Consider the following 19481-nt stretch of genomic DNA (forward strand, 5'->3'; position numbering starts at 1 on the left):
GAGAGAGACAGAAAGAAATAGAGCCTGACTGGAGCGTTGGTCACTGAATTGTGCAGCTGCTTTGGCAGTGTTTTTGAAAGTCAGCCTCCTGAGTATCTGATCACTGGATGCCCTGTGACATTGCCAACAGAGAGAACACGAGTACTGAGGCTTGCCTTTGATATATATTTTTGTGCAAGCTGCTTAGATTCGACCTTTCCATTAACCTAATCTTAGCAGCTACTACATTCATCACCTACAACATCACAATGATACTGCTGGCACTCTGAAGCACTTCCATTTACTTGTGATAACTTATTTTAAACATGAATATACACCTTCTCTCTATATTTTATTGTTCTGGTTGATCTTTGCAAGAAATTCCTGCTAGCAGCACCTCTTTCAAGCAAGTCTTACACAAAATTCTAGGTTATATGTACACCAAAGTATTCAACTTAGCAGCCATTGGAGATGGGGATGCATACATCTCTTTCAAAATACTTAAGTATATTAAAAAGTGATGGATGGAATGTTTGAATTAATCTCAGCCACTGGTAATTACTTGAGCCGCATTCCAGGCCATTGTTATTTTGCACATCATGCCATCTCAGTCTGTGCTCAGCCAGATGCAAATCAGCTCCAATGGGAAATGTTAAGCCCAAACTCCCTGGCCAGGTCCTCCCTGAACTGGAACAGAAGCAACACAGGACAGGTTTTGCGCTTATTAGGGCTCATTAACTGGATATGCCTTGGTTCCAGTGGCATTAGTGTGCATGGGACCCACGTCTGGGCATATTCGTCCCAAGTAGAGTGACATCCACAATTCCTTCTGTCCATCTTTTCTCCCATCCATATCCAAACCTATCCATCTATCTTAAAACCTATCCATTGAACATATCCATCATCCATTCACTTAGCCATCTTCCTTTCAGCTATCCATTCATCCATCCATCTTTTCAACCATCCATTCTTTCACTCACTTATCCACCCTTTCACTTCATCCATCCTTTCACTCCATTGATCCATCCACCTTTTTATCCAGCCATCCATCTACCTTCCCTTTTACTCATCGTTCCATTCTTTCACTCATCCATCCTCACATCTATCCTTTCACTCAGCCATCTATCTGTCCATCCATCCTTTCACTTATTCATCCATCCAGCCTTTCACTCCATTTTTCCATCCACCCACTCACTCTTTCACTCATCCATTCATCGACTCACTCATCCATCCATCCTTTCTCTCACCATTCCCCCGTCCTTACACTCATCCATCCATTCACCCTTTCACTCATCCATCCATTCTTTCTCCCTCTCACCCATCCATCCTTTTACTCAATCCTTGCATCTATCTATCCTTTCTTTCACTCGTCCATCCATCACCCTTTCACTCATCCATCCATCATTTCACTCACTCACTCATCCGTCCATCCATCCACCCTTTCACTCATTCATCCATCCATTCGCTCTTTCACTCATCGATCCACCCTTTGTCTAGTCACCCATCTACCCTCCCTTTCACTCATCCATCCATTCTTTTACTGACCCATACTTACACACTTACATACATTCTTTCATTGATTCATTCATCCATCATTTCACTCCGTCCATTCATCCAGCCTTTCAGCCCATCCATCCATCTGTCCACTCATGCATCCATCCATTTACCTTTTACTCATCATGCAAACTTTCACTCACTCATCTATCCATCTCTTATCATTCATCCATCCACCCTTTCACTCATCCATCCATCCACCCTTTCATTCATCCATCTATCCATTCACCATTTTACTCAGCCATCCTTCATCCCACTCACTCATCCATCTTTACATCCATCCTTTAATTCATTCCTCCATTCATAGATCCATCCAACCTTTCACTCACCCATCCATCATTCATTCCATCCATCCATCATACATCATCTATCCATCCACTCATGTTAATTATGAGTCATTTTCTGCTGAGACCCATCAATAACACCACACCTGCTGTAGCTGTCAAAGTGGGGTTGACGACGCCCCTTCATCGATCCATCCATCCATTTACCTTTTCTCTCACCATCCATCCACCCTTACACTCATCCATCCATTCACTCTGTTATCCACCCGTCCTTCCTCCTCATTCATCCATCCTTCTTTTCACTCATCAATCCATGTATCTATTCATCCACCCTTTCACTCATCCATCCATTACCCTTTCACTCATCCTTCCATCCTTTCACTCACTCACTCATCCGTTCATCCACCCTTTCACTCATTCATCCATCTATTCACCCTTTCAATCATCCTTCTACCACCCTTTCACCCAGTCATCTGTCTATTGTTTCACTCATCCATCCTTACATCCACCCACCCATCCACCTATCCAATCATCCTTTCACTCATTCATCCATCCCCCTTTTCACTCTGTCCATTCATCCAGTCTTTCACTCCATCCGTCCACTAATCCATCCATCTACCCTTTCACTCTTCATCCATCCTTTTACTCACTCATCTATCCATCCTTTCTCTAATCCATCCACCATTTCACGCTTCCATCCATTCACCCTTTCACTTATCATCCATCTTTCCTCCCATTCGCTCATCCAACCTTTCACTCATTCATCCATGCATCTGTCCTCCACCCTTTCACGCACCCATCCATCCATCATCCATCAATCCATCCATCCACACACCTTCCCAACACGTTAAGTATGACCTTTTCTCTGTCCAGATGCAGTCAAAAGAGGCCCATCAAGAGCACCCCCGGCTGTAGCTGCTAAGGCGTGGGTTTCATGGCGCCCCTGCCTCGGATACCCCGCGCTCTCTGTCCTTCTCACTTCACTCAAGCTCACCACACAACATTTCCTGGAAGTCATCACAGTATGTTTCCCCATACGCTCCTTTCCCATCTCCTCCTTCCATATATCTTCGAGCTTCACCTGACGCCCTCTCTAAAAAACCCTCTTTCGGTTCCATTCAGTCCTCTTACAACCCCGTTCCAATCCACGTCCACTCACCCTCACTCCACAATGAAATGCTCCTCCCACACGCGCATGCGCACATTCCACCTCCTCCTTCAAATCCGCTTGCCCGTCTCACACACCTACCTTCCCTTACCCTTCTTTTTCTCAGTGTTTCTTCCGCTCCTGTTTCTCATAAACACTTCGCGGTTTAGCTCTGTCCCTCACTCAGACGCAGCCCTGAAGGGTGGCTGCCGGTCTCTGCTCCCTAGCCCCAGATCCAATGCTGACTGATCATTTTTTTAAATGATGGTGATCAAAATATACCTCTTCCACAGTTTGGCAACATAAACTTAGAGGCCCTGATGAAGTCAGAAGAGAAATTCCTATACAGGATTGTAGACTTAAATGAATGCAGTAGGGATTTAAAGATGAAACGTGGGTATTTTGGAATTTGGAGGAAAATGAAAGTTTGAGGTAATCTACAAGTAATGGAGTTTGTTGATTACTGTGGCCATTGTTATGTAGAGCACCTCAGCCTAAGTAACTGTGTCCTAGACATGCGCACACAGGGAGGTCAACCTCTTAGAAATAGTTTTGCACGCACTCGCGACATTCCCTATGTAGTCCCTGCCTCTGTGCTGCACCTGTTCAAAGCGCTTAGGGCCCTCACTGACTTTCAGTGCACGAAGCAAAGTGATGCAGACGGTAATAAGTGGCCCCATATTCTCCTACACCTCACATTTCTTGACTCGTTTTAGGCAGAATGGGGGCCTCCTGAACGGTTGCGGGACCCACGTGGGGGAGAGGAGGCGGGGAGTAGGGGTAGGAAGGGGGAGAGTTTGCTGTCAGAGGCATAACTTGAGGATGCGACGTAGAGTGGGCTCCCGGGGAGGTTGTAGTCAATGCGATTGTGCGGCTGCAGCAATTTTTGCTTAATTTTAGATTTACCGCATTTGCCACATAAGCCGCTTAATCATCTGCTTTTAACAAAAATATAATTTGTTTCTAAGTCAAACAGTTCAAAAATTACTAAAAATGCAGCAACGCGTGTTGCAATGCAGCGGACGGCCCTAGAGAAAGCTGGACTAGTCACCTTTGCTGTGTATTACTATATCTGGGTGTAAACTGGTACTAATGAGGTGCAACCAATTCCCATTTAAAAAAATATGAAATAATGAAGTAACACTGTTACAAAATGTGCTGCATTATACCGCATAATTAGCATAATGTGGCTTTTCTTGTCGCATATTTTATTCAGCTTTGCCGTCTAATTTGGTCCTTTCCTGCCACATAATTCCAGTGGCCCTGGTTGTACCCAGTCCCGGCCAGGTTCCTGTAGCCTCCACTGCCTCTTATCCCTGCATTTTCGATGCCCAGCCTCGCCCCCTCTGCCAGCTGAGTACTGTGATAGTGAGAGAATGCCCCCCGGGGCAGGCTGCCCTGGTATGACTAGTCTCCCGGTCCCTCCTGCGCACCGGGACCTGGGTAGGGAGCTCCCTCCCGGCCTCCCCGGCCCCTCCCCTCCCCTCCTCAGGCTCGCAGCCGAGGAGAGGCGCTCACTGATGCTCCAAGACACCGCTGCGGCCAGAGACCTGGCAGGGCATCCTAGGGGAGGGGTTCACGGGGCAGCACCCCTTCTTCATCTACGGCAACAGGCAAACATTGACTCCTCACGAGACAGTGCGCAGCGAGTGCCTTTAATCCTCCTGTAGCGCTTGATGCTGGGGCTTCGGAGCACTATCCTTGTGGCACAATTGACAAAAAATAAGTGTTAATTTAGTTTTTTTATAGTTCTGTGGAGTGAGCAAATTATATTATTAGCGAAACTTTTTTTTTCCTAAAGAACATTTGGAGTTCTATTTTAGCTTTTTTGGGAGCTGGATCGTGGGGGTAGGGGAGATGCTGGACCGGGAGTGTAGAAAGGAGAGTATAGTGGCCTCCCTGCGGGCCCTGGGAGCCCCGGTGGGGAGGCCGAGGATGAGGAGGAAGGAGACAGGACGAGGAAAGACCCCCCGGGTCAGGACTCTGCAGAAAGCCCCGAGCCGCCTCTGCGGGAGTGACGGGCCCCCATCCTTGCGGGTTCAACCGAGCATGACAAAGCCTATAGGTCTGCTCCCGCCCCTGCCCAACGACCACCCGGGGGTTGGACCCCAGCGGCGGGAGTCGGTGCAGGGGGGTCTCGTCCTCACTCCCGCCCCCAAGGAAGAGGAACCAAGCGCTCTCAGTTACAAGGTAAGACTCATCTACCGTGTATCATAAGATTGGGAAAGGACCGGGTACTTCGTATGTGCAGAGCAGATTGTGTGTCCCGGCTTCGCTTAGGCACGCCGCGTGATCTTGGGCATGTTTTGTCCTCACGTGTATATTTGGGGAAAGGACTGTCTTTTTTGTAGGTAACAGAGGGGCTACAAAGGACTTTGGAATCAATCGGTATCCCCGGGGCTTTAAGTGGGATGACAAAACTAAGGGGGGCGGGGGTCTCTCAAAGGGTTGTGGTTTATTTAATTAAGAGCGGGGTTTAAAAACTCATAAGCTAAAAATCTGTTGTTAGCATAGTGTGCCGCCGACTGGTGTTTTGATGCTCCGTTCTATCATTACATCCAAATATAACAGGGTAACATTACAACTGCAGTGAAGAGAGGTACTGCTGCTGAGTTTACTTTTTTTCACCCTGAGGGCAAAAATGGAGAGCTCGATAAGGACCTATCTCATCACCGGGTTTTTAGAACTGCTGGTGCTGAGCACCGGCAGGACCCGGCCCACTTAAAGCCCTGGGTATTCCTAAATACTCGCCTGCAGTCGTGAGTTCTATCTCTGCCCAACTGCTCTCCCTTCAGAGCCCTTCACAGCCCGAGGGGTTCTCTTTGTTTAAAACACTGCTCGACGCGTGCTGTGGTTTTTGTTACCTTTTCTCTTTTAAGATCCATAACACTTTCCGGTATTAATATATATTAAGGAAATAAGAGTCGCCGCGTTTAATTTTTTTTCTCGTGTAGTTACTTCTCTATGTGAGCCCCTGACCACCCGTTCCTGTGTTCCTTCGGGTGTCAAAGTTCCTTAGAGCAACACCACCAAGGAGAAACGTCAAGCTTTTGCCTTTTTAAATTGTAAATTTAGCTTGCAGGATAGCTCAGTGAGTTAATGTACATGCTGCAGAAATCTGATTTCTACCCGTAGCTGGCAAAGAGTTGGAAACCCGAAAGCAAAGTGAAAAAACTGAGCAACAAGTTTAATTACAGTGCTATTAGTCCTCAAGACAGTTAGCCAAGCGCTACGTAAAACATATTCGGATGTTTGTTTATTCGTTTCACCATTTTCCCCCTTGCGAGCATGGTCCGGGGTAATTTTCCACTTCCAATTCTGAGTTCTCAGGGTAAGCATTTTTTAAGCTTACAAGTTTCTATTTTTTGTATTTTGTATACAAATGCCCCCAACCCCCCATACACCTTGTCAGGTATTTTAATGGTTTCTTCTACTGATGGGATCGAAGCTGAAACACACCATAGACCATCCAGACGAGAGTTTGCCCTGAAAGCAAAATCCACATAATTTTCCTATTGGAAATGTCTCACAGAATTTTACCGACACCACCGCCATCATGTTAAAGTGCGTTTTACCTGCCTGAATGTAACATTCCTCGATGCAAGGACATCTGACTGCCAGCCATACTTTGCAGCTAGATAGACTCCCACAAAAGATGCATTTTTCAAGACAGCATCCAGGTGAGAGGGGGCGGGTGGTGAGAAAGGGGATGAGACGGAAAGAGAACAAGAGAAGGAGACTACAGACACAGAGTGACTATGTGCAAGATTTAATGCGGATGCACCCCTTTCTCACACCAGTGTTATCCATCCTGGGGCAGTGCGCCCCTTCTATCACCCCTAACTAATGCACACAGTATTTAATGTGCAGTTCAAACCCGTGGTCATGGGCAACGAGCCTATAAGATGTCAGGGGTGGGGAAGGGCTGCCCTTTGACCTTGATGACATCACAGGATTGACCCCTTCTTCCACTCTCTCTAAGCCCATCAGTAGACTCCTACCTGCTGCTAATCCGGATGTTCTTGGAGACCTGATTACATTTGTTCATGCTCCTTCCTTCATGACCCCTGACCCCAAAGGCGTCAAGGGCAACACGAGTGGTATCAAAGAGCAGGGGGGTAGGGCTACATCCATGTGACATGTATGCCTCTACCAGTAATACCTGAAATCCCCCAAATACCTCCAGTCACACTCGCAGCAATGACCTGACTGATCAGGCCTGGACAATCCTCGCCTGACCTCTGCCTATTCCTAGTCAGAGGCAACCACAACAAACCACAGCTGATTGGCCAGGCTCAACGCCCAGACGTTTGATGGAACTGTATTCCCATCAATTGTATAATTTATAATTCAGACACAATGTACTTTGTGACTAGTCAATCCAACTAACAAACTCACATATCCGCGGCTCAAATGAACTCATAATAATACTAAAACTGTGCTCATATTTCCCTATACTAATCCACTAATTCCTGTTGGGTTCCGGAGTAGCGTGCTACTCCCCAAAAAGCGTGTCGACGCCTCGTCAGGGGCAGTAAGCGCTATATAAATACAATTACAATACAATACACTACTTTCCCCGGCTAAACCAACTTGAACGTCTCGCAGCATTTTGTATTTTATAGATTTATGTATTTGCAGTTTTCCTTTTTAAATCCACACCTGGAGGGTGACAGAGGTCCTGATTTATACTTTTTTAGAGCCGCATTTGCATCATTTTTTGAATGTACAAACATACAAAACATAGAAAATTAAATGATATTTTGTAAGTTTGCGCTGCTTTTGCATCATAAAATGACGCAAATGCAGCGCTAAAAAGGTATGAATCAGGCCCAGAGTGTTTACAAAAAGTCAAGCTCCCAGTTACATGGGCTGGAAAGGAACTCAACCACACAGATGAAAAAAAAAAACTTACGTCCATATTTATACTTTTGTTGCGCAGCATTTGCATCATTTTGTGACACAAAAGCGTCGCAAACTCACATAAAACAATTATGGCCCATATTTATACTTTTTTTATGCCGCATTTGTTCATTTTTTGATGCAAAAGCAGCGCAAACTTACAAAATACAATTATATTTTGTACATTTGTGCCGCTTTTGCGTACAAAAATGATGCAAATGAGGCATAAAAAAAGTATAAATATGGGCCATAATTGTTTTATGTGAGTTTGCGACGCTTTTGTGTCACAAAATGACGCAAATGTGGAGCAAAAAAAGTATAAATATAGGCCTTTGCAACATAGATTTATTCTCCAAAGCCAAACTCAAAACCTTTGAGTTCCGGGTTCAAATCCTTATTTAACTGCCTTCTCTGCTATAGGGTTCGATGAGCTGTACGCTCACTAAAGTTCCTTCTGGGCCCCCGTCAGTTCACTTATTGACACCTCTAAAAAGCAGTCCCACCTCACCCCACAATATATCACTGCTCCTCTGATGTTTAGGGAACTACAACATTAATGGCAGTCCGATAGGGGTACTGTGTATACAGACGAACAGTGGTTATACTGTGGCTGAGAAATGAATAAGGTCTCAATCAATACAAGACACAGACTTACACAATTTAAATATATACAGAGATTTCATTCTAAATATATATAGAGGTTATTTATATATAAACAGCTGAGGGAGAGGACCTGCTGTTTGTACTGCCCAGAAGAAGAGGCAGACTTTATTTACTGTGAGGGGCATATTTACAACCAATTGGCGAATGGCAGCTTCAGAACCACTGGCGTAACAAAGGCCCCTGCAGCCCCACATTGTAGGGTGGGGGCTGAGCTCCAGGGCTTCCCTTCAGCACAGCACCTGGCCTGAGTGAGCCCAGAGGGGCGCCCTCCTCATGTTCTTTGTAGTGGGGGCCCCCTCCAGTTTTGTTGGGACACTGGCTGCAAGTCTTTCTGTTGTGCTGCCCTACACCTATTCGAAAGGGCAGGAATGCACCGTATTTACGAGACACTGTGCATTCCTGTCCTTTCAGCCGGCTCACAATTTGGTGCCTAGTGCCAATGCAGGCACCCTTGCACCGTGATGAAAGGGTGTCTGCATTGTAGGCAAGATTGTTTTTGTGCAGGAAGGAACACCTTCCTGCACAAAAAAAATCCATGGAGGCTTTTTCCTCTTTCTATGTGTGCTACAGAATGCAGCGCACATAGAAAGAGGACAAAACAAGGAAAAATAAAGATATTTCTGCTTGATACGCCTCCCCTGGATAAGCATGCAGTTTTGACACATTCCCAGGTTTACCGTCCTTGTAAAGCTGGAAATCCGTCGAAATCCGTGGGATTGCGTGGGAAAACCCACCGCAACATCCACGGAACACCCCTCTGACGCAGTGTAAGGCAACGCAGCAACTTATACTGCATTGCCCTACACAATATCTACAAGGCCGTGAAAAACCATGCAAAGTGGGTTTACGTGGCCTTGTAGACAAGAGCCTGCACTCTGTGCCGCCAGAGTGTCATAAAAAGTGACGCACTAGTGGCACAAGGTGCTTGTAAATACGCACCTTAGCCTGGGGTGCCATAGTACACAGATTTACTGGATTAGCGTGGTCTTGGAGCTGAGCAAAATGATAGACCCAAACATTCTGCCAGACCCACTTGCAGCCCTCCTCGGATATGTCAAGAATACACCCTTGTCAACACGTAGATACGCAGCACTTGCACTCTTTTAAAAAAAAAGATGAATGGACCTGCGTGGGGTAGATGCCTCCTTCGAACATAGCAGACCGGATTAAAGACCTAACAATCTGCAATGCAATGTAAGGTAATTGTAACATTCTGATACCAGCTCGCTCTAGACCCAAAGATGTCTAAGTGCTGCGTGCGTCTCTGCCTATATAGTGTGCCAGTCCGGGGTAACGGTGAGTTATAATATAAATCAAATATATACAAAGTCCCCAGTTACAGGAGGGAAGAGGAAGAATATATATTGTAGGTAAATTCAAATAAAAAAGAAATGAAACAAAATATCCTGCAGAGAAACATGATATTTGTCATAGGTGTTCATAGTATAGCTATATCAATAGAAAATATCATATTGTAACCTAGTGGTTCCCAACATTTTGACTTCTGTCGACCCCCTCTTTATCATTACTGGATCACAGGGAGCCCCCACTGAATCATTATTGGAATCGGGAGACCCCCCACTGAGTCATTACTTGAAGCCGGGGACCCAGGTCTAAACTTTGTTGATGATTCAAACTGCAAAACAATACACACAAAATACAGAAACAAGCATTCCATCAAACACATATACAAATGGTAACACATTTTATTTAATTTTGCAAGCAAAATACACATTTTAATAGGAAGGTTGGAGCTTTTCTAAATGCAATTGAAGCCACATACCATCCATACTATATTCTGTTTGATGTATCTGCACTGCTCCCACAAATCAATCTGAGGGTAATAATTCAATTTTTAGCCTCTGAATTTAAATTCATTTACATTTACTATACGTTTTAAAATTTTAAATTGTACATTTAGCCACTTTATTTATATACACATTATTAATCTGTTAATATTACTCAATTTTGTAAGCAGTTAAGCACCCACAGAGGAGGCTCCGCGGACCCCAAGGGGTCCCCGGGCCACAGGTTGGGAACCACTGCTGTAACCAATATAGTACTGACTGAAGCAAAAACATAGTGCAAAATGTCTATTGTGGGTGTGCATCGGTCTTAATTACTGAATGTAAGTTTTCTAGTAAAGGGCAGTTCTTACAGACACTGGACCATCAGGTTATGAAATGACATTTGAGTAACAGGTGTTTTAATTCTGCATTTCACAAGTTCTTTGTGTACCTGAAAAACGTTGTTGCAATTTTCTTTCTAGAAGCCAAGGTTTCATTAGTATTTAGAAATACCTGGGGCCATGATACAGATACTTTGCACTGGAGCAATGAGAAGAGGATAAATCCATTTGCACTGTTTTTGCTGCTTATGTGTTCATAGGAAATGGAGGTAACAGTATTTTCACCAAGGTGAACATGGCACAAACTGATTTCATGTGTCTTTTGCTATTTATATTAGAATAGAAGACATTTCTTTTTTCAACACTTTTCAAATGCGAATGATAGGACTAAGTTTGAAGCAAAATCAATGTTTCCATTCTTACTTTTTGAGGAACACAAGTCAGTTTGCTTTTTTGTAAAGGGCCATGGTTTCTTTGTCAGGAGCTCTGTGTCACAAGTAAAATGATTTGGAAGCAAAAGAGTGTTTTAGTATTATTATCAATGGTTCCACAATCAATTTCCTCATTCTTACCCTGGTGCGGAAACATGAATTGGGGCACAGCATGTGCATTCTATTCTACATTACACTACCAGCAAGGTAATATAAAAGGTTCTGCCCTGTTTTTGCGCCATTGCAAACCTTCTGTAAAAAGGACTCTAGTGTCTTATTGGGTAGCAGCCAAAGATACCACTAGTATGTATACTAAACACTGCCAGCAGATGCAACTCACCCTATGATCCACTCGAGATACTTTATAAGTACATTTATTAGATGATGATCTACCTACATCCCCACAGGTCCTTGGGAATACATAGATCTGCTGCAAACAGGAAAAAATGGGGGCTATTCACAGAGGTAAATATACATTTGAGTACATCCACACATGTACATTGATTCTTACAGTGTGTAGTAAATTTACTACATGTGGCAACTCACAAGAGTGTAACCTCAGTACAAAGTGTAGACTTAGATGTGTCCAACCCTTGAATTCAAGGGGAGGAGCCTAATATATCAGTGCAAAGTTACTACTGATAACATTTCACACAAAGTAGCACATTTCAGCATTTGGGCGGAGATCACCTGATGGGAACATATAAGGACATTGTACAACCTGTTTACTAAAGTTTAAAAAATAGTAAACATATTTTTATGTTAGATATTAATGTAATTCATTTTAGAATATTTATTTAAAACAAAATAAAAAATGCTATGGCACTATTAACTTCTTATTGAAATAAATATTTAATTATTTTAAATATATTAAATTGCATTCTTTTAAGATTTATTGAAAAAAACACTCATCTAAAGTAAAATGTTTGTATTTATTTAATATGCATTACAACTTACTAAAAGGCATATATATATATATATATATATATATATATATATATATATATATATATATATATAGACTTAGTTTAAATTAATTTAATACAAAACTGAAATTACATTTATTTTTACATTTAAAATGTTATTAAAATATTTTTAATTTATATATAATTTTATTTAACATTATTTTAAATCTATCTATCTATCTATCTATCTTTCTAATTTCTTAAAATAATGAAATACATGAATCTATTTTAACATTATTTTTATGGGGTTTTTATTTGAAGTCTCCACCTCCATTATATTCTATTAAAGATGTTGCATTACCAGGGGTTGGCCATGTGTGGTGCTGGGCTAACCGCAGGTATGAGTCAGAGTACATTTACAATTGTTTTGTGTCCTTTTTGGCTGTAATAACTCAGAAGTTCAGTTTATGAACAGTAATGGGCTTACTCTCGTGGGTGGGCACATGTTCTTCCCTAAACCCCTCCATAGCCCTCCCTTAATCCCTCTTTACACATCATTGAACCCCTCCCATTTCGTCATCAATATTCCCTTACAAAAACGTATGCATACTTGTGTGAAGGCTCCACACTTGGGGAGGAGATCTCTGCACAGAAAAGCTAGACCAGGTGGAGGTGGAGACCTACCCACATAGGTTAGTGGAAAGCATTTTGTTGTATGTGAGTTGTTCTGTTGTAGTACTACTAAGATACTACAAAATGCAGTTTGTGAATATGCCCCAGTATTTGCATCACATCCTAGTATTAGGAGTAGCGTAGTAATTTCAAAAACCCACATTTTTTTCACTGCACATTTTACGAGGCAATATATGAAGCATGATACAGGGGGAAAACAAGTGAGAATGAAGGAAAAGGTGGCAAATCACTCATCTGTGGAAACAAAAATGCAAGGAATGGAAAACAGCAAGGTCCGAATGAGGCCTATTGTGTTCAATGGGATTTAGATGTTACTCTTTCTGTTTCTATTAAGAGATCAAGTCACTTGAGAGGGGCACTTTTTCAGAGAGTTTGGTGAACTTCGTGCTTTTTCTCAGCGGACTTAGGATAGACTTTATGACTGAGCTCAAAATGTGCACCAGGGCTTACTATGTAAGAATATGAGTGAATGTAAAGGAAAAGCCTTAAAAAGACAATATAAATATACAACCAATAAGGATAGTAATATATTTGGGAGGCATTTTCTTTAAAAACACATTGTCATAAAATCAGGTAACAGCTGCCATATTTCTTATCTTATTTTATCTCCTATAGTTAGATGGCATGAAGTAGGCTCCAAGGATTCTACCACCATAGAAATACATATAACTCCAAAGAAGAAAGGATACACTATTCAGAATAATATTAAAACTTTCCAAAATATTTTAAGATGCAATTCGTCAATGAGGTAGGTTGAGTACCACAAGAGGCTAATAGTAACATTTGTCATTTATTTAGAAATGGTAGAAGTGTAGTATGAAATGCCAAATAGGCGGGGAACACATGGGCAGTCACTGCAATGGAAGGCCACAATGTGGTTTCAGTCCCTTTGAAAGATAAAAGTTTTCCATCTGCAAAAAGAGGACGCCTTCATCTGGAGAATAGCTTGGTTTCAAGGGGACCATCCTCTTCCAGTGACCACCAGTTCTTCAGCAACTATCCTGGCCTGTAAAGATAGATTTCCTCGTACACTAAGCAAGGCAGTTTAAACACCTGTCTCAGCGAGTCTCCTCGATCAGTAAGGGTTTGCCCAGACCTGGACCGTGAGCTTGTTCTGCCATTGGAGCACATACTCCACTTCACTGAGGAGACCTAGCGAAGTTGAAACTTGTTGGGCGTTTTGCATATTCTTGTTCATAGGGGCTGTGGCAAAGTAATTAGATTAATTGTGCCTTTTGGGTGATGGTCAACCCTGGTGTACATATGATTCTTTCCGGTCTCTAGTCATAAACAAGTGAGGGCATAAATGTGCACAAAATGACAATTGCCTTGCAAAAATGAGAAGCCAATTAAGGGAAAATGTAGGCCTCCTTTGAATGTCCAGTTTAGAAGTTCTACCCTTCTCTCATCACGTCCAGACACCGTATGCAGGACAGTGAAGAGGGCACTTCAAAAAGATGCAGACACTGAACATTTACTTCAAAGACTCAGACTCTAAATCACATTTGGTGCCTGGAAATAGACTATAAGAAGGGGAGCTTCAGGCCTCCAAAATTGTCAACTGTCAAGCATCTCTTTGGGCTGTGCGATGAGGAGAACTCTGCAAGACTTCTGCCTTTTACCAGGAATGAGGGCCAACGCCTGCTAGCTTCCCTGCTGGGTGAGGGGACATCATCCAGGGAAGCAAGATCAACTGCCCAGACAAATAGGATCTGTGAGGAAGAGGAGAGCTCTGGAGGACGTGAGATCAAGTGGGAGACCCTGGCCATTGGATCTCTGAAGTGAGAAGAATGGCTTTTGCACCGATCAGGTCATAGCCCCCATGTTCAGATGGAAGCGGGCAGCCCTGTTTGCAGGTGGAACCATGTGAAAATTGCTGCCATGCTGATTGATCTGTAACCCTTGTGCATAGACAGGATGGTGACACTGCATGTCAAGTGGGGCCTTGGAAAAAAGCAGGAAGTGTGGTCTGGTTGACACAGTCATCGAGAGGAAGAGGCTGCTGTCGGGACCCACATGGGCCCAAGCCCAGACTGAGGGCCAGCACTAGGAACTTGTTGAGTGTCCGTCCCAGGCTGAAGGTCAGGCTGTAGCTTGCCTGTTCCAGTTGCATACGTTGAAACACATTTTGCATTTGTTTTCCTTTCCACACAAGGTAATAATTCTGAATGATTTTATTTCTGCTTGCTTAGATTATTCTATTTATCTTGATCTTCCTAAGTATTTAATTCAGAAGTTGCAGCTTATCCAGTACTACGATGCCAGGCTGGCATTGAGTCTAAAGCGAAGGGATCATATCTGCGCAATCCTGGTTTCTTTACATTGGCTCCCAGTGAATGAAGGAATTAAGTTCAAGTGTCTTTGCTGAGTGCGCAAAATGATTTTCTCCCCTATTTCTTCTTAGATACTGCACCGTTTTACTTGGTATAACCCAAACCGATTACTAGGATCTAGAGGCAAATTTCTTTTCATAGTCCCAAGGCTTCATTGGCGAACACTAGGTGGTTTAGATTTCGCTGTCGCAGCTGCATCTAAATGGCGACTGCGCGGGTAGTAGGCCAACCTAAATACATTTAGAAAGGCCTTGAAGACGTGGCTCTTACCATCTGTGTAAGAAGTTCTACCTGTCATGACATACAGCATGTAGCAGTGGGTCGGCCCGCTTCAGTCATTATCTCTCTCACATTGTGAGTGGTGGCATTTTTCCTGATCACATGTGCACATCTACCTAAAAAGAAGTGCATTTCAGTGCTGGGGCTGGGAGTAATACAATGCATTGCCAATACTTTTTCTTTCGGTCCTTTATCCATTTAGATTTTTTCTTTAATCGCCCATGTGTATTTAAGTTATATTTTCAGACTACTTTTCTTTCTACGAATCATATTTTCCTGTGATGTGCATTAAAAATAAGTAAGAATGTATTTACATGTTCTAAGTATACCTGTTGCTAGGAACCAATTGTACTATTATGTTACATTTGTATGCAATTCATTTTTTTAAATTTTATGTTTTTATTGCATGCATATGGCCTCCAGGTTTAGATAGTGTTCTGTATTCTAATTAGGGCGTGTAATTACAGCTAAAAAATCCAACACACCAGCTTGCAAAGGCCAAACGCATTGGCTTTGCCAATGCTTGTTTATTATGTGTCGTTAGGCTTTGGGGCCTTCTTTCGGATGCATGAGAGTAAAGTTGCTTGTCAAAGACCACGCACCTTAGCAATCAGCAGCACTGTGCCAGTGCAGAGGCGCAGGGCCGGGTGAAGGGTACAGGTTTTACAGCTGGCACGGTCACCAGCCAGGATGTCTCCCCAGAGGACCCACTCTACGTTTATAGCTGCTGTTTTCCTTTGAGCCCAGCTCGTCTCCCCTTTATAGAACAGTTGCCTTGTTATTCGCGGCTGACACTGCAACGGGCAAACACAATGATTTCCATCACACATGCCTGGCTTTGTTCGGGTGGATTTAACTTGCTCAGAGATGTTGAACGTCTGTTTCTTGTGCCTGCAATTAAAGAGAGTAACAGTTGTGTAAAACGGGCCCTTTCCTTTGTGTCCACGGCCACTGCTCTTGTTACAGGGGAAGTGGCTTATTATATGAACGGATTAGGTTTGCACCGTCTCGCCTTTACACAATGCAGGCTGCCCTGTAAGTCAGACGCTGGAATATTGGGTTTCCCTGAGTATTCACTGTTTCCTGGTTTGGTTTGTGAGTTAAAATAAAGTTTAGGGCAATCTTGGAAAGTGTCAGATGTTGTGTTGGGTCTCACTCTGGAAGCTCCTGTGATCTTGGCGGAAAATCCAGTTGGCCATGGCCAGTTACATATTGTTTGTACTGGATTCCAGTGCACCTTATGACTTTATAGCTGTAGCCCACGTGCATCTTTTTAACAACATAAGCAGGTGCAGCACCAAGGCCACACATGTTTCAAAGACTGTCTGCCCCCCAGAGATCGCTCCACACAGAGGCCCCGTGGGGGTTCAGGGAGGGAAGAATCTTCCTATGAGCGCAGAGGAGGGTAGATTGGCACCCGGTGCTGATTGTGCCCGCAGTAAAGGGAGCATTTCCATAATCTTATTCACACTCTGGTCTGGGATGAGCATCTTGGAACCAAGTCACCCCCAGACTACCTGAAGCGCTACAGCTTGTTGTGCGCCATAAAGTGCTTAATTTGTTCCAGTGGTTGCAGGTGGTAGTCACTGGCACCAAAGTTTTTATTTTACTTGCTTTTCATCATCAGACAAGAGAAACAGAGAAAAGAGAGAAAGAAGTCAGAAGAGGAAAAGAAAACAGTCAAAAGGAGAAAGCAAAGATGGGCAACAACCTGCAATAATGGGAAGAAGGGACAGGAAGTGTAGGGTGGTGGAGGAAAGAGGCATGTTGGGGAATCAATATGATATTTGTTTAGTGCCAACCTAGCCAAAAGGCAGTGGAGTGGAGCCCTATACAGGATTAAAGGCAAAGACATAGGGCCTGGTTTAGATCTTGGCAGTAACAGTCGGCCATCGTTTTTCGGTCTGAAACCTGTCCGCTGGTTTGGCTGTTTGCCCTGCCTGATTTAGATGTTGGCGGTCCCATAGCCAATAGACAACCAGAGTCCCGACGTCTCTGCTAGGAATCTCCACCCGCCTCAGTGACGCCATTGGAAATAGTGGCTGGCACCCTTACCTCTGAGCAGATTTTTATGTGCCTTCCCCCCAAGCCAACTGTGGCGGTGCTACTTCCACACCTGAGTTGGCAGATAAGAAGGAAATGCGGCAAAAAACTCCCTTTTATCCCGATTCCACTTCCGTTTTCAGCTGGACACAACTGGACAAGGCCTACCATCGCTGCTGCCATTGGCCCACGGAGAAAACACAACCCCCTGTCACCGTACTCGAAGGTAGGGAATCCGCATTGCCTGTGTACGCTGGGTGGTCACTGCACATGAGCTTGGGACTACTGCAGTCATATACATGTCATAGTAATTTTTTAAAATTACTTTGACATACATATGTCGGGAAAACAATTGTGTTTGACATGGATGGGGACACCCTGGGACAAGGCACATATCACACACATACACAAATGTCATTTTGATGTCAGTATTCATTGCCAAATTAATGCTAGCACCACAATAATGTTAACATCACACTTGTCCCTGTGTGCACATTGCAAGGGGACGTGCAAATGTTGTGCTTACAGTTGTGTATGTGAGTCAGTATGTGTGGATGAGCTTGTTTTGGCTAGTTGAGGTGCAGAATGCTGGAGTGGGTGATGTGGTTGTGTCAGTATGTGTGCCACTTGCAAATGGCTCTGATGTTATTGTGTATGCTTGGTTGTGTGTTGTGTTGCTGTGTGCAACATTCAGGTGAGTGTTGTTGTGTGGTGGTCGTCGTGATGTAGTGCAGTTGTGCTTTTGTGTGAGTGTTTTTGCTTAGATGAGTGTGTAGTTGTGCTTGTTGTTGTGGTTGTGACATGGTTGGGTGTAGTGTCAACAGTGTGTGTATGTTGTGTCATGGATGTATGGCAGTGTGTGTTTTCTGCATGTACATGTTGTGTTGTGGTGGAATGGCAATAGATAATAGTGTGTATGTGGTGTGTTGTGTTGTGTAGTGTGTTGTGCAGGTGGGCACACATGGTCAAGGTACAGTGTGTGTGTGTGTGTGTGTGTGTGTGACTTACCTCTATTACATAGCCACTGCCATTGTATGACGTCCATTGGGTCCTGCGATGGCCTCCCTCCATCAGCAATCCGCCACCCATACACCCCTATAAAACTGTAACATCGAAATACTGATAGCTAGGAAAAGCACTTTGTTTTGGCAGTCGGCGGCTCAGCCGCCATATATCTAAATACAACTGTCAAAACACTGTCGACTTGAACTCGGGTTCACTGCCGTGATGGATTGGCAGTAATACCATCAAGATCTAAATCAGGCCCATAGACAACATCTGATTGGAGGGGTAGCTGAATTCTAAGAGCAAAAGGTGGGTGTATACTGCATCATGATTCATGATGTACTGTTATTTAAGAGGTCTGCCTTCAGCTCTTTCCTAAATAATCAGGGTTTTCCTGCCAGATCCTGGGTGTATAGATGGAGAAGACTTAGGGCCAGATGTACAAAAGGATTTTACCCATTCTGTGTCTATGGGAAAAAGCTTTCGTACATGTGGCCCCTATTGTCTTATTTTTAACCTTTTGCACTTCAACTCCATTTTGATGGTTCCATTGCTAGGGTGTACAGAGAACGACCAGACAGTGTGAATATGTCAGCCAGGTAAGCAGGGGGGCCAGTCAGAACAGTTTTGTAGATGATGTAGATAGTTTTGAAGATGGTGCACGCTGGCCAGAGGAGCCGGTGGAGTTCCATCAGAGTGGGAGTCAGTATTATGCAAATTAAGCACTGCCACTCTACAAATAAGGAATAACAATAAGAGACCCATGGAGCAAGACACAAATGGCATGTGCTAGCAACTTTTTTCTCACTCTTAAAATCATCTTCTTTTGGGCTGTGAGTTTGAGCCTGATGCTGACAGGTATCAGTACTTACCTGGTGACTGATCAGCCGTCCCAAATGTTAGGTGCAGCACACGCTGCACCTATGTGCTCCACCTATGTTATATACTGCAAGGGTGTGTGCATTGGGGCAAGGCAGCCTAAAGTGGAGCAGCGCAGTTGGAAAGAGAAACAGCGCTATATCTTAGTAAATAATCTCACCGTTCTTCTCCATCCCTTTCATGCAGTTCAGCACAGCAACTTTTGTTGGATACAGTTTTTCAGTTCTAGGATTTCCTTTGTCAGTCCTATGCATTC

General features: G+C 43.7%; 1 protein-coding gene across 1 annotated transcript in view; it reads left to right on the forward strand.

Moving 5' to 3' along the window:
- Positions 1-4480: 4480 nt before the first annotated feature.
- Positions 4481-19481, forward strand: part of LOC138259584 (uncharacterized) — a 120994-nt gene continuing 105993 nt past the window's right edge. Inside the window, exon 1 of the mRNA XM_069207418.1 lies at positions 4481-5154. Coding sequence (XP_069063519.1) covers positions 4822-5154 — 333 coding nt within the window. The 5' untranslated portion in view covers positions 4481-4821. The remainder of the gene's footprint in view (positions 5155-19481) is intronic.

Source organism: Pleurodeles waltl, chromosome 9 (assembly GCF_031143425.1).
Source record: "Pleurodeles waltl isolate 20211129_DDA chromosome 9, aPleWal1.hap1.20221129, whole genome shotgun sequence".
In the NCBI taxonomy this organism is placed as follows: domain Eukaryota; kingdom Metazoa; phylum Chordata; class Amphibia; order Caudata; family Salamandridae; genus Pleurodeles; species Pleurodeles waltl.